The sequence below is a fragment of the Lemur catta genome, chromosome 3 (genome assembly GCF_020740605.2).
Source record: "Lemur catta isolate mLemCat1 chromosome 3, mLemCat1.pri, whole genome shotgun sequence".
Taxonomy (NCBI): domain Eukaryota; kingdom Metazoa; phylum Chordata; class Mammalia; order Primates; family Lemuridae; genus Lemur; species Lemur catta.
In genome coordinates, this window is record NC_059130.1 from 59,499,325 (window position 1) to 59,514,740 (window position 15,416).

The 15,416-nt window shown below is 40.0% G+C and overlaps 1 protein-coding gene across 1 annotated transcript; it reads left to right on the forward strand.

Moving 5' to 3' along the window:
- Window positions 1-751: 751 nt before the first annotated feature.
- C3H1orf52 (chromosome 3 C1orf52 homolog) lies at window positions 752-9,276 on the forward strand. Its single transcript, XM_045547625.1, has 3 exons — window positions 752-1,068; window positions 1,703-1,901; window positions 6,629-9,276. Exons 1-3 carry the CDS (start codon window positions 793-795, stop codon window positions 6,700-6,702), a joined length of 549 nt encoding a protein of 182 aa, XP_045403581.1. The 5' UTR covers window positions 752-792; the 3' UTR covers window positions 6,703-9,276.
- The last annotated feature ends 6,140 nt before the right edge of the window (window positions 9,277-15,416 follow it).

Sequence of the window (15,416 nt, forward strand, 5' to 3'; positions counted from 1 at the left end):
CAAAAAAACACAGTCTGGCTCCTCCCCTCAAGGAGCTCACAAACATTGTCCTCTATGATTTGGGAAAGAGGAGTGAACAAGATACACATCTCTGCCCCTGGAGCCTACCTCCAGGTAGGGATGGCAAGATATTAGTATCACCTAAGAAGTAAGCATCCTTAAGCAGGATCTGAACATTTACACTAATACCAACTTCACTTGGGCATCATTCTCTCTTACTTCACCAAAAGGTGTCAAAGATTTCTAGTTTCCCTGGTGACGAGGCACATGGTTATGCTACTGTTCCACTAAGTAGGTGTTTGAGGTCGCAGCACGAGAACTTTTATGACAACCAAGGGAAGCACAGTGAGAGTAATTTGCATTTAGAAGAGGATATGCAGTGGATCAGGAAGAAATCCTAGTTATCTCTGAGCAGGGGCTAAAGTGGAGTGACAGTGAAAAGATAAAAAATCTTAGCTCTTCTGTGCCTTTAATAAATGCTATTGAATGCCGAAAGTTTGGCTGGGAACCCTGGCTCAGGACCTCTCTCCTCAGGGATGCTCAAGGATGAGCAAAAGAAGTCCCTGCTTAGGAAATGTGTCGGGCCCCGCCTCCATCGTCGGGCCCCGCCTCCATCCTCAGGCCCCGCCTCCATCCTCAGTCCCTTAGCCAGGTCGCAGGAGCGTGGCGCAGCCGCAAGGGGGCGCCGATCGCGAGACCGCTGGCAAGGCTTGGGGCGGGGCCAAACACGGGGTGGGCCCTGGAACGGCTTCCGACTTCCGGCGGAGTCCTAGGTCGTAGCGCGCAGCCGTCATGGCAGCCGAGGAGAAGGACCCCTTGAGCTATTTCGCGGCCTATGGGAGCAGCAGCTCAGGCTCCTCAGGTGAGGAGGATAACATCGAGCCCGAAGAGACAAGTCGCAGAACCCCTGATCCGGCGAAGTCGGCGGGCGGCTGTGGGAACAAGGCAGAGAAGCGGCTGCCGGGCCCCGACGAGCTGTTCAGCAGCGTGACTCGCCCAGCCTTTCTCTACAATCCGCTCAACAAGCAGATAGACTGGGAGAGGCACGTCGTCAAGGCTCCTGAGGAGGTGAGGTCACCGACCCCGTTTCGCGGTCTTGGCCCCGGCCTCCGCCCCCTTCCTCCTGAGCTCTCTCCTGGGGGCCGGCTGTCCCTCCCCCTACACGCAGTCATCCCCCGCGGGATGCCGCGCCACCCCTCCCACCTCCAGCCCTGGGGAGCCCGGGCCCCTCCCCCAGCCTGGTGGGTGTCGGACCAGCCCCGCAGCCCCGCCCCCTTGTGAGGTGACCCAAACCTCCGCGCTCGGTGCCCCGACCCCGCGCGGCGAGGACTAACGGTGGTGACTCCCCCGCCCCCCCGCTGCAGCTTCTCCCCGAGACCCCTTCCCTTTGACGCCGAAGTGCCTGCGGTGCTGCCTCCAAGACAGTGTCTGCTGCAGCCTCCTGGAGGGGTCAGCCTTGGCGTAGTATCTCTGAGACTGGATTCTTCTTTGGTAACTAAAAGCTATTAGCTTTATTCATATAGGGAACCCTTTGGCTTTTCACTTAACGGTATTATGATTTTGATGGAAAAATGTGTCTTTAAACCTTAAAAAAAAAAAAGTCAGCCTGAACGATAAGCGAACGGCAGGGAGATGCATGTGATCCCACCGATCGTAGGAACCTTGGTTTGTCACAGTGCTTCTTAATGTGCTTGCTTAACAGCCTCCAAAGGAATTCAAAATATGGAAGTCAAACTATGTACCACCTCCTGAGACCTACAGTACTGAAAAGAAACCTCCGCCTCCAGAGCTGGATATGGCTATAAAATGGTCTAACATATATGAGGACAATGGTGATGATGCCCCACAGAATGCTAAGAAAGCTAGGCTTCTACCGGAAGGGGAGGAGACAGTGGAATCAGGTAAGGGGGTCAAAATCCAGTAGTAATTAATATCTTTTGGTCCCCGTGATGGGCTTAAGAAGAATGAGATATTTAATGAACAAAATTTAAATCTAGTGAACTGGCAAACTTAACGATGGTCATTGGTACTTTGTGCTGTGTTGTTGAGAAAGATCATACATATTGCTTTTAAAGTGAAGTCTCTGATCGCTCAGCTGGTAGTATTTGCTGTGTTTTAATGAAAGATCATAAATTATTCAGGCTTTAAAGTGAAATCTCTGTTATCTCAACCAGTAGTCTCTGTGATTTATGGTGCCTTATTATTAGAACAACATGAGTTCATGGATTCTTGTGACTGCAGCTTTGAAGTGCTGAAGGCTTCATCTTATATTAAAGCAGATGTGCTTTAGATCTAAAATTAGTGTGACAAAATGAATAATTTCATTTCTTACTTGGACTTAGACCAAATAAGAAATGAACAATAACATGTTATGTTGCCCAAGCTGGTCTTGAACTCCTGTCCTCAAGCAGTCTTCCCACCTCAGCCTCCCAAAGTGCTGGGATTACAGGTGTGAGCCACTGTGCCTAGCCAGTGTTCAGTTTCTAAAAGTCACATCTGATTACATAATTTGCCTTCTTAAAACCCTTCACCAATAGGATGGAGTCAGGGCCTTCTGTGATAGGCCCTGCCTCCCTTTCCACCCTCATTTTGAATGGCCACCTTTCTAGCACTTTAAGATCTTGAAATCCAGAAGATGAATAGACTATACTATTTTATAGTTTCCTGTTGCACCTTAGTCTGAAGTGTTCTTTCTTCCCTCTTTGGCTGGTAAACTCACTCAACCTTCACAGTCCAACTCAAAGAAGAAAAAAAAAACCTCAGGTATCGCCTCTAATTAATTATTTCCTCATCTGTACCTTGTATGTGTTAATGCTGTTGATTGTACTTACCACCTGTATGCAATTTTCTTTTTTATAAGTCTGTCTCCATTATGAAAATGAGTTCCTGAAACAGCAGGATTCAGGTCTTTATGTTTGTATCATAGTCACTAGCACATTGTAAGTATTCAGTGGATAATTGTTGAACTAAATGTTTTGCACTATCATTTTTAAGAAAGAATGTGCCATTTTTATTAAACAGATTTCTGATCTTCCCACAGTTCAATTTCTTTGCCCCTTTACAGCCATGCGGAGAATTATGTTTTGTTTTAAGGGAAAGGAGAATTGGCAGTTCTTACTCTAGTTTTAGTTCTACCTGGCTTTTTCATTTCTTTTGCTGATTTCCCAATATGTATTAGAAATCACTTCTGAAGGCTCATCTTCAGTAATTGGCATCTCTTTGGAAACCTTAAATGAAATAAGCATTTATAATACCTCATTGTATAATATTTTATATAATTAATAAAAATACTTTTGCATAAATAATTTTTAATCCTTAGAACACCTTGTGAAACAAGATAGGGAAATATGGAAATAAGAGGTGACTTGTCCAAGGTCACAAAACTAGAAAATGCCAACTTCTAGAATAGGTACTTTCACAGAAATTTTCTAATGTGTTACTCTTAGCTACCTGATACAGACTGGTACATGATCCATTATTACTATTTTACAGACAAGAAAATGATCTCAGATTAAAGAATTTGCCCAAATTCACACAACTAAGAAGAGGCAGAATAAGGATTCAAATTCAGGCCTTTAAATGGAAATTATACCTTATTAAACTGGAGTTTGGTCTCTTGATGTTTTCCAACCTACAGTGTTTGAAAAATAGCTATCCATCTGTAGGGAGGATGGCAGTAAGGACACTAGAGTTGATATCCAAACTAGGTTTTCGTAGGCTGGTGCTGTCATATCTTTGTCTGTATATGGAAAAGGCCAATATATACCAGGGCAAGCAAGCAAGAAAGAATTATCTTTTTTCCATCTTGCCTTTTAAGTTAGAAGGAATTCCAAATATGGGGCAAGTAACCCTGCTTTTCCTGTAGAAAATTGCTGTCCTTTTGATCAAATGATCGTGCTCCATCAGAAAGCAAATGTAGTTATCAAAAGACAAAAAGAACCACTTTTTAGAAATTTGCTATTTCAGGCCAGGCTCACGCCTGTAATCCTAGCACTCTGGGAGGCCAAGGCAGGACGATCGCTCAAGGTCAGGAGTTCGAGACCAGCCTGAGTAAGAGCGAGACCCTCATCTCTACCCAAAATAGAAGAAGTTAGCTGGACAACTAAAAATATATAGAAAAAATTAGCTGGGCATAGTGGCACATGCCTGTAGTCCTAGCTACTCAGGAGGCTAAGGTAGGAGGATCGCTTGAGCCCCGGAGTTTGAGGTTGTTGTGAGCTAGGCTGATGCCACAGCACTCTAACCCAGGCAATAACAGAGCGAGACTCTATCTCAAAAAAAAAAAAAAGAAAAGAAAAGAAATTTGCTATTTCAGACTTCCATACCATGTTCATAAAGTCATTGTAAAATTAATTTTCCTGACATTTTTTAGCCTCTATTTTTTTTGATTCATAAAATATCATGTATCAGACACTCTTGAATTGTCTAAATTTTAGCTTATCAAGTTAGACCTTGTTTTTATTTTGCCTTCCCATTTTTCTGCCCTTTGGCCTTGTTTTTGCTAGGAGCTTCTTCCAGTTACTTTAGAGGAAAAGCTGAGAAAAGCTCAGAACTCATCATTGGGTCTTACTACTTGTCAGCACTCCTTGTTTAGTGGTTATAAAATATAGACAAGTAAGGCTTAGATATTATTAATAGTTGTAGCTTTATCAACATGTAATTAATTGTAAAAACCTAGTTAATGTAGCTAATGCTTTTTATTTTATTTTGCTTTTTTGTGGAATTTAGAAAGTTAGTTTATATTGATAAGTTAAACTTATTTATCTTGAGTGATTAGAGTTCCATAATAGAAAAATTATTTCCTCACCAATACATCTGTACATATGACACAGAGTGAAAAAGCTCACTAAAGCTGATGAACATTTTCAGATTTTTTTTTTCCTGCATTAGTTTTTAGAACAATGCCTTGTCATGACACTAGATGGCATTAGCACTTCCACTCAAATCACTGATGGAAGTTATTTTTCAACCTCAGTAGTTTATGGTTTTGTTGTTATTCAGTAAATTTACTTGTCAAAGTGGCAGATTAAAAGCAGAAGTGTTTCAGAATCATCTTTTTAATGTATTTTAATGAACAGTAAATTTTGTAGTATACTTAATGCTTTCAATTTTTATATTGTTACTACTGAAAATAATCCCAAAAAACAAATTTGGTGATAATCAACGCCAATTAAAATGCAAAGGCCTTAGATTTTTTGAGCAGTCTACCATTATCAGTTGATTTATAGAGCCAGTACTTTTGTGTGTTTACATGATAAACTATAGATTAAAACTTTGGCTTGTAAATTCCTGGGACAAGTCATTGATCTGAATTGTTATTTTATTACTCTGCCAACATAAATCCATAGTGTTCTATAAAACATGGATAGCATCACCATGGTGTGTTTGAAGATGAATCACCTGCTAATACTAATTTTCCACATCAACAAATACGATATTCTGAGAAGAGAATTGAAAGCTTAAAAATTTAAATATGTTTCCTTCAAAGAATTTATGATTTGATGTCAGCAGTTCCCCAAACTTTTTAATATGAAGGCCCCTTTCAACATCACAATATTTTATAGATCACCACATGGTACCCACATTGAACTTTGAGTATCTGTTGATCAAGAAAATAAAGTCAAAAGTTACAAATCTGTAATGTGCTCAAAATAAATTTGTACTTTATAAATCATAACATCTTTTACATGTTATTTACTCTATATGGAGTTCTTAAAATAGTACCACACTTGTTTAGGGAGCTGGGAATTAGCAACTAGTCTGTTCTACTCTGTTTTATTGAACCATATAGTTGGACTTTTTAAATAGAATAAAAGGGTCCACTTTTTCAGGTTTGACAGCATTTTTATGAGTTGGAAATTTTCTGTGGCTACAAACACTAGTAACATTTTGGAAGGGTATAAAGGACATTGTTTTAATGTAATGCTCTTCTCACCTCCCTCCCCTATCCAGATTCTCCATAAGATGAAGCAGGGAAGATAGGTCTTTTTCTGTTGCTATTAGAATGTTCTGACCCTCGTAGGAATGGGGAGAAAATTAAAACTAACTTCTTAGGACAAAATTGAAAATAGAGGTTTAGTGAAACCTTCTTGTGAGGGTTTTTTAACCTCAAAATATAAAGATTTGGGAACAGTGGAGAATGAGATAAAGAGAAGGAAGTTGTTTTCGGAGGAGAGAAAGCAGATTGAAAGGAAAAGGACAGCTGAGAAAGAGTCACTTACATATTGTCATGGTTAGATTGATATTTTTTGTGGGGGGGAAAATACTCCATCCTTACAAAGTGTAGATTGTATTTGGAAATACACAATGTGTATACTGTAGAATATTTGGGAGCAACTTTTTCAGAACAAGTCTGATTTTTCTGGAAATAAAGTCATTTGAGCTATCTTAATATAGCACTAAAGGGTCACTTTGTGAATTTTGTATTGCTGCAATTGAAAAAAATTGCTTACTTTCACATGCAGTTTAAAGTCAGTTCTAAAACTTAATTTTTGGTTTTTGTTGGGAAACTTTGGAAGAAACATTAGTTGATGATGATGATTTTGGTATAAAGCCAATGAAATTTTAATTCTTAACATGTTGGTTTTTTAAAAATTACTGATTGAAACTCTTCCTTTCCTATTTAAAGATGATGAAAAAGATGAGCATACTTCTAAAAAGCGCAAAGTAGAACCAGGAGAACCAGCAAAGAAGAAAAAGTAGAAAACAACAAATGACTAGAATTTCTGGACTGCTAAACCTATTGAAATATTTCTTTGGGTGAATTAAGTTGATATTCTGGATTATTATCATCCAACATTTCCATGAAAATACATATGTTATTGAAATCTAATAAGTATTGCCTCAAGAACTGTCCACTGTAGAATTCATTTTTTATTTAAAACTTGTATGTATTTAAAACTCAAATGGTGACTTGTGATTGTGAAATTGACAACACTTGGAAACATCTTGCTATCACAGAATTGGTAACATGCTTTGAGAATTTTGTCACATGTTGACATGCCAATGTTCTATGAACCTTTTATAAAGGAATATATTTTTAACGTAAATATATTGTAATGTACTGTGAACTTGTAGGGTGCTTTTCAACAGTGTTTGTACAGTGTAAATAGATCATGGAAATAAAATTACTTATTCAATATTACTATTACTGTATAATATTAACATCTGAATATTTGGGACAAGTACCTTCTTTGCCATGTGATGTTTTAAATTATAATAAGTATTACCATTTAAGGGGTACCTCCTATGTTCCAGGTGCTTTGTGCATATGTTATCTCTGATCCTCAAATAACCTAGTAAGGTAGGTATTAGTATCCTCATTTTATAATAAAGAATACTTGAGTAACTTGTCTAGTGTTAACACAGCTAGTGAGTGATTAATTTAGAATTTAACTCAGGACACTTGAACTCTAAAATCATCACATTAAACCACCCATCTGTCAATTAAAAATTAGTCATCTTTCAAGAGCTACATCAATTGTCATCTCTTCCAGGTACTCTTCTATTGTGTAATAGTGGAGACCTTTTTCTTCTGATTGTATGACTGCACTTATCATATATGCCTAATATTATTATTCATCGATCAATTTCCCTACTAAATATAATAGTTTACTGAAGATAAGGATCTTCTGCAAAGGGTTGCCAGATTTAGCAAATAAAAAAATGGGATCCCAGTTAAATTTGAATTTCAGATAAATGATGTTTAGTATATGTAATATTCAGGACATATTAATCTGGCAACTCTACTTCTACATATATTCTCTACTGAGGTCCTATTTTAATGCTTTACATATAGTAATACTCAGCAAAATGAACAAGAGGTTGTTGGGAAGATGTAATCTTCGATTTAAGTTCTATAGTCCAAAATGCAGTGCAGTTATTTGTAGCATTTTGAGTGATAAAAAGGAGAGGTTACACACTCCCTCAATCTTTCCATGATTCTTATGCCCTTAAGAGACGAGAGTTAATTATATTGCACATTCAGTGTATAAAGAAGACATTCTTTAAAAGTCTCCAGTCTGTTTTTTCCCCCATTGTGAAAGACAAAATATGAAAAATTATATAAAATTTGTTTACTTAAGCACGGGTTGAGTAGATTAAAATTTGTAAAAGTTATTAAAAGTGATTGTGCCAGCCATGGGGTTTTGGAGAATGAGGAAGGTGCGTAAGAGAATGATGGCTTTCAGTATATCTCGAACTTAGAAAAACCAACTCTATAGCTGCACATCCTCTAGGTTTGCAACTATATGAATTCCAAAATTGAAGTAATTGCTAAAGCAAGTTTTCTTTAAATTGAAGTCTTTGTATGTGAAGAATTTGGAAATGTACAGTGTCATATGCTAGGGAGTGGCGTCAACTGCTAAAGCATAACCCCAGTGTGACACCAAACTAGACACAAATGAATTGAGTTATAATGGTGAGGTGGTGATTCCCAGGCTCTGAAGAAATCTATAGTTTGGATCCGTGTATTGGTGGAGCACATATCTCAGAAGTTACTGCAGTACTACAAGGTTTTAAAATTAGCACAAAAGCAAAGCTCATACACAAAAGCCCAGCGTGCCACTCACTGTCTGAAAATCTTTTAAATCTCTTTTTACTTATGGGTTCAACTCCCAACTTAGATCAATTAGTTTGTGGCAGAGAACAAAAGCTCACTAGTTCATCCCTGGTGGTGCTTTGAGCCTCCTTTCTAGAAAATAACAGAAGTGGGAAAGCAAATATCACTCTTTTAGAGCAAGGATGTGTGTTTTAATTTTTCAAACGGTGGCTACGCCTGTGGAATTATTAAGCAACTGCTGGGAGATGTTCACCTAATGCCAGTACAGGTCACAGCTAGTTTTTATTTTATGAAGGGGAAGAGAGGACTTAGGAAGGAGCAGGCTAAATATTTTGGAGCAGGCTAACTCAGTCATTTGTATCTCATTGGGTTTCTTTTCAAAAAATGGAAAGGGAAATGAACTTGTTTATGGATTGCTTCACCTTCACAGAAATATTCCTGTTTGGAAAATGGACTTTCATACCACTGTACATCTATCACCACGTTGGAGAATGGATTTATTTCCCCTTCAGAGATGTCCTGGCAACATGTTTGTACAAGTGTGTCTGTGTGAGTTCTGAGGTGAAGTGTGGTTCAGCTAGTGAAAACCCAATGGGGAAGAGTTTTATAAAAATCCATGTAGATGAGAAAAATTATCCAAGTATCCTTTTCAGAGAATCAAATCACTTGATGTTTCTGTTGTTTCTTCATCTTTAAAATAAAGTTAAACTACATCAGGCATGAATGACTTTGTTTTGTACAGGGTAATATGAGAAAAGAACTAAGCATACATGGGCCATGTTTTAAAATTCAAAGTATAGGCTGGGCACAGTGGTTCCCACCTGTAATCCCAGCACTTTGGGAAGCCCAGGTGGAAGGATTGCTTGAGGCCAGGAATTCGAGCAGCCTGAGCAACATAGTGAGACCCCATCTCTATAAAAAATAGAAAAATCAGCTGGGCATGGTGGCACACACCTGTAGTCTCAGCTACTTGGGAGGCTGAGGTGGGAGGATCGCTTGAGCCGAGCAGCTCAAGGCTGCAGTGGGCTGTGACCCCACCACTGCACTCTAGCCTGGGCAACAGAGCAAGACCCTGTCTCTAATTTTTAAAATAATAAAATAAAAAGATAAATTCAAAGTGTAAATAGCTTTATGGAGTTTTATGGAAAATATTCTAACTAGAATCAAAAATCATTACTGAGAAATTTGACACTGCTTTTTAGCCATTAAAACACTACAATCTGGACTTTTTTTTTCAAACTTGCAACTTTCTGATCTTACCCCTTAATACTGTGTAGTGCTTTTGAGTTAACAAAATTCAATCATAGTAGTATTTTATTTTCTACAACCCTAATGAGGTAGGTTTTACCATTTTCAAATTAGAGAATGGAAAATAGGCCCAGCGAGGTGAAGCAACATACCTGTGGATGCATGGTGAGTTAGCTTCAGAGAAGAGAGAGGATATGAGGAACTGGTAGTGCTTACTAAGATATAATGGCTGAGTGTAAGGTTTCATTTATTGCAAACTATGTATGTTTTAATTAAAATAGATGGATGAATGCAGGTTTGGACATAATCTACATATAAAACGTGTCATACAATTAAGTTACATACAAAGCCCTACCAGAGATATTTGAAAGATGTAAGTATGATCTAAGTGAACTCAACATCTCAATTTAAGTCAAAAACTTTGACTAATTTAAATCTACCACTGGACTTGAAAATATGCCATGAGTGGTATTTGGGATTTTAGAGTTTTATCTCCATACTGCAATGCTTTCCTACGTCACCCCTCCATTTGATAATAGTACAGAAGTTCCAGAGATTCCTGCAAAAAAGTGTAAAATTCCCAGCAAATGATCTGGAGTTTTCATAAAATCCTAAAGTTTTCTGTCTGTATTTCCCTCCACATAGCATTTTAGTGAAAGGAGGAAGGGTGGGGAGATACCAAGAAGCACTTGTATGTACTGTCCATGGAGGAGGGACTTTTTGCCTGTTTTGTTCATTGACTAGAACAATGCCTGGCACATAGTAGGCATTCAACAGAACTGCTAAATGTTGCAGAGAAGCTAAATTCCTCATCCTCAGCTTAGGGGTGATCCTGATTTGTCTTGGTATACTGCTATCCATCCTGTCCAGAGGCTTTTCAGTTTTGTGGGCCAATAAGTCATCTTGACAATTTAAATTAGTTCAAATTAGGTTTTCTGTCATTTTCAGCTGAAACCATCCTGACTGATGTAAAACTCGTTTACTCCTTTCTTCCAGGGCAATTCCATGCAATTCTGGTTCTCTTCTGTATTTTCTCTGGTTCCTCATTTTCCAACTGCCCTTTGAATGCCCCAGTCTAGCCTACATTGTTATTCTCATTCTTCACACTGGTCGTCAAAGATTTCAGCCAAGTTCATGGCAACCACCATCAGTAACACTCAGCTGGTTCCCTGCACAGTACAGCTTGCCAGAGTGTTCTTGTAAAGCCCCTGATTTGTGTATCCCATTTTACATCTCCACTTGGGTCTTAAACGCCCCTCCCATGTTGTATGTCCAAAACCAAACACACTGTGTCAAAAGCCACACCGTCTCCTACATTTCGTTTCTGGTTAATGGCATCACCATAAACCCAGAAATCTGCCCTCTGCCTCACTTCCCATCACATAGGTTTTGTCAGTAAATGCTGTGGTTTCTGCCCCCTCATTCTCACATAACTCTTAATCCAGCTCTAATGAATCATTTACAACTCCCCAGATTCACTAGTTTCATAGTTCTGTGCCTTCGTTTCCAGTTGCTTGACTTGGCCCTTCTCCATCTACCTAGTGAATTCCCTCTTTTCTCCAAGAATCAGTTCAGATATTCCCTCTTCAGTGCACCTTGTTTTATTTCTCTCTGTATCTGCACCTCTGCATTGCTTCTCCCCATGCTTGGTACTAAATGAATAGCCAACATTTATTGAATACTTGCTATGTGCCAGGCATTATTCCAGGTGCTTTTCATGCATTGACTCATTTAATTTGAAGAGGTAGGCACTATTACTAACCCTACTTTTCAGGGAAGAAAACTGAGGTATGGAGAGGTTAAATATAATAATTTGCTCAAGGAATTCAAGCTGGGAAACGCAGGCTGTCTGGCTCCAGGGCTAGTGCACTTACTGCGTAGGAGGGGAGAGGAATGCCTGAATGAACCAATAGATTGGATTATTTATTTGTGCGTGTTTGAAAGAATATAGTACCCCTAGAAGGTACTCAGAATACAAATATTTGAAGAATTAATGAATCCAAAACCATTTCACTAACCAAAGGAATAGCATGGGTTTAATACACCAGAAACATCTTTCCAGATGGATTAAATTAATGTAAAGTCAATATGTAAATGTTTTAGGAAGATTAATGCATATTTCAAGGACTTGGTGGCTTATTTATTACATATTTGGAGTATCTTGAATTGAAAGCCTTAAAATATAGTAATAGGACTGAGAACATACCCCTCTCCCTCCAAACATATTTTTTAGCTTTTCAGTTGTTTTTCAAAGTCTTCATTTTTTTTTTTAAGCAAAGTGAGACACTGTTAAGCCACAAATTTTGCCTCAAATTTCACTGTGCTTTCCTCTAACGTTTCAAATTATGGCTTGAGTTTAGAATCATAGCACCTGGGGGTGGGAAGGCCTCCAGGGGCCTCCAGTACAGCCTTCCCCAAATGTAGGAATGTCTTCAGTGTGATCTTTGCCTCACTTTTCTAAGCTCACAGACAAGCCCATGAAATGACAGGTTTACAGCCTGGATTTGAAAAGTCATTTCCTGTGCGTCTGCAATATTTTGGTACCCAGGGTCTGGAACTCCTCTATCTTTCCCTGTGTTTACCATTTTCTGGAAAAGAAGAAACAGAGGATTTGATGCATATCATTGAGGTAAAAGTGTAGCTCTTTTCCTGGCATAATTACCTGTCTCTGTTTCTAAATGGGACCCAAATCCTAGCAACCTTTCCTGGCAAACTGGAGAGTTTATATTAACGTTTTAAATTTAGAATTCCCGAGGGAAACTGCAATGAAATAACAGAACAATCCCTTCCAGCTGAGGAGGTGATTTGTCTGCCAGAAAAGCCACAAGCAGGCCGACTCAGAAATAACTCCCCTGAACTCTGCCGCCCCCAGTCCAGAGGGGTTTCAAGACCCTGTTGCTGGTCTTGGCTAGTCTTTTAGTTTGGAGATATATGCACCCACCTACACATACGCACGCCCTGAGGTATACTGTAACTGTCCATGGGGCCTTTCCCTCCTTTTTCACCATGTTCTGCCCTTAGGCCTTCCCTTCCTACCCTGTCCCGAGGTACCGAAAATGGCCTAAAAGCCTTAGCAGTAAATTTCTTCCCTAACATCTGGAATCCATATGTCAAATCTGTAAGGGATAAGCTCTTTTCTTTTTCTTTTAATTTAGGCTTAATTACTGGAGCTCCAAGTTCCCTCACCCTTGCCTCCCTCCATACCAAACTAATTAGGGCAATTATCTGAGCCATCCACGGCCACAGATCAGTTAAAGCCTGTTATTGAGGTTAACAAATGAGAGGGTTAATTTTTCCTGACTGCTCCATAGTTGGGGAAGAAAGATAATAAGCCCTTACATTTGTCGGGTGCTTTTGAGTTTTCCAGCTCTCCTCTCAACACCAAGCTGCCACCCAGACTTTCTTTGGGGTTCCAGACTGTCTGGAACCCTGGGCAAATGATTTCATTCTGAATGGAAGCACTGGAGCTGCTTCAATGGGTAAAAAAGATGGGATTTTTTTTTTGTTTTTGAGACAGAGTCTCACTCCGTTGCCCAGGCTAGAGTGCCGTGGCATCAGCCTGGCTCACAGAAACCTCAAACTCCTGGGCTTAAGCGATCCTACTGCCTCAGCCTCCCGAGTAGCTGGGACTACAGGCATGCACCACCATGCCCAGCTAATTTTTTCTATATATATTTTTAGGTGTCCAGCTAATTTCTTTCAATTTTTGGTAGAGATGGGGTCTTGCTCTTGCTCGGGCTGGTCTTGAACTCCTGAACTCAAGCGATCCTCCCGCCTCGGCCTCCCAGAATGCTAGGATTACAGGCGTGAGCCACCGTGCCCAGCCTGGGATGATTTTTTTTAAAGAAATAGGATTGGCATTTTTCTAATGCCTCTGGCACCAACTTGGAGATATGTTGACTTAAAACCTTAGTAAGTGACTTTTTCTAGATAATTTGACCAATGTTCTGTGTATGTTTAACTTGCTTAGAAATTGCTGAATTCCTCCAGTCGCTCTGCCCAATTATGAACTGCTTAAGTTTTTCTGTTCTTTTTCCCTTTTTGTTTCCATTGCAACAGTAAGAAGGCTATCCTATGTCTGGCTTGCTGGATAGCTAAATCAGAGTTTCTAATTTGCCCTGGAGGTTTATTTTAGATCACAAAGCCTAGCACTGAATACTTTTTTAAGCCCAAGAGAGTAAGTGAAGGAGGATTAGGTTTTCTTGGCATTACCATGATTTCAACTAATTTGTCCAACAGAAATCTGTGAAAATTTAATGAACAATGATGGAGAACAGGTTTTTAATTGCCTCACAGAAGTGCCAAAAGTAAGGAAAAAAATCCATGTATTGCAGAAGCACAGGAAATAAAACATTACAGCCTGAGCAACACAACAAGACAATGTCTATACAAAAGATAGAAAAATTAGCTAGGGGTGGTGGCATACACCTATAGTCCCAGCTACTCAGGAGGGGGGAAGATTGCCTGAGCCCAAGCATTCAAGGTTGTAGTGAGCTATGATCGAGCTGTTAGTTAGATAGCAGGGATTTCAGGTTTCCTAGGGATGAAAGTGGGTGTCTTGCCTTGGCGCAACTGCCCCACCTAAGACGGACAAGGGTGGGCCCCAGGCTCCTATCTTGGTCCTACCTCACCTTAATCCTGCCCCCAGCTACTGCCGAACCTGGGGGAGGAGGGAATACTCTACAAATCTGCCAATCAGAACTTAGTGTGCCAACTGCAAAAGAAGGCGGAGGACTCTCTAGCCCACAGGCCAAGCAGCATAGGTACAAAAGAGTCCAGAAAGTGACCTAAAACAACCCGCATGCATAGTAAGATTCATGTCATGCAACTCCCAACTGTCTAATCAAAGTGGTTCCATGGTGATCTCTGAACCATGAGGGAGGTCCCAATCCAGGCACCATAAAACAAGAGAGATCATAACCAGGGCCTTTTTTGAAGCCTTCCTTTTGCTCTCCCTTTGCTGCGACAGTGGGTCCGGTCATCATCTGTAGCGTATGCATAACGCTCTATAAACCTATGTTTTGCTCTTACTCTATAATCCTATCTTTCTCTCCTCGATAAACCTCATCATTCTTCAGCCATGAGTGTGCCAAGAACCAACATTTCAGACTGAAACCTGATAGAGCCCGTGCACTCTAGTCTGGGCACAGAGTGAGACCCTATCTCTAAAACAAACAAACAGGCCGGGCGCGGTGGCTCACGCCTGTAATCCTAGCACTCTGGGAGGCCGAGGTGGGTGGATCGCTCGGGGTCAGGAGTTCGAGACCAGCCTCATTAAGAGCGAGACCCCCGTCTCTACTAAAATAAATAAATAAATAAAAAGAAATTATCTGGCCAACTAAAATATATATATAGAAAAAATTAGCCAGGCATGGTGGTGCATGCCTGTAGTCCCAGCTACTCGGGAGGCTGAGGCAGTAGGATCGCTTAAGCCCAGGAGTTTGAGGTTGCTGTGAGCTAGGCTGACGCCACGGCACTCTAGCCCGGGCAACAGAGCGAGACTCTGTCTCAAAAAAAACAAAAAAACAACAACAACAACAACAAAAAAAACACAAACAAACAAAAAACCCGCATGCTTTTATTACTACAAATATATTTAGACCTTTCA

Bases quoted from the DNA above. Each gene is read 5' to 3' on its own strand.
- C3H1orf52 (XM_045547625.1), top strand. From the start codon at position 793: ATGGCAGCCGAGGAGAAGGACCCCTTGAGCTATTTCGCGGCCTATGGG. The intron at 1,069-1,702 runs GTGAGGTCACCG...CTTGCTTAACAG, and splicing joins TCGTCAAGGCTCCTGAGGAG to CCTCCAAAGGAATTCAAAAT. The intron at 1,902-6,628 runs GTAAGGGGGTCA...TCCTATTTAAAG, and splicing joins GGAGGAGACAGTGGAATCAG to ATGATGAAAAAGATGAGCAT.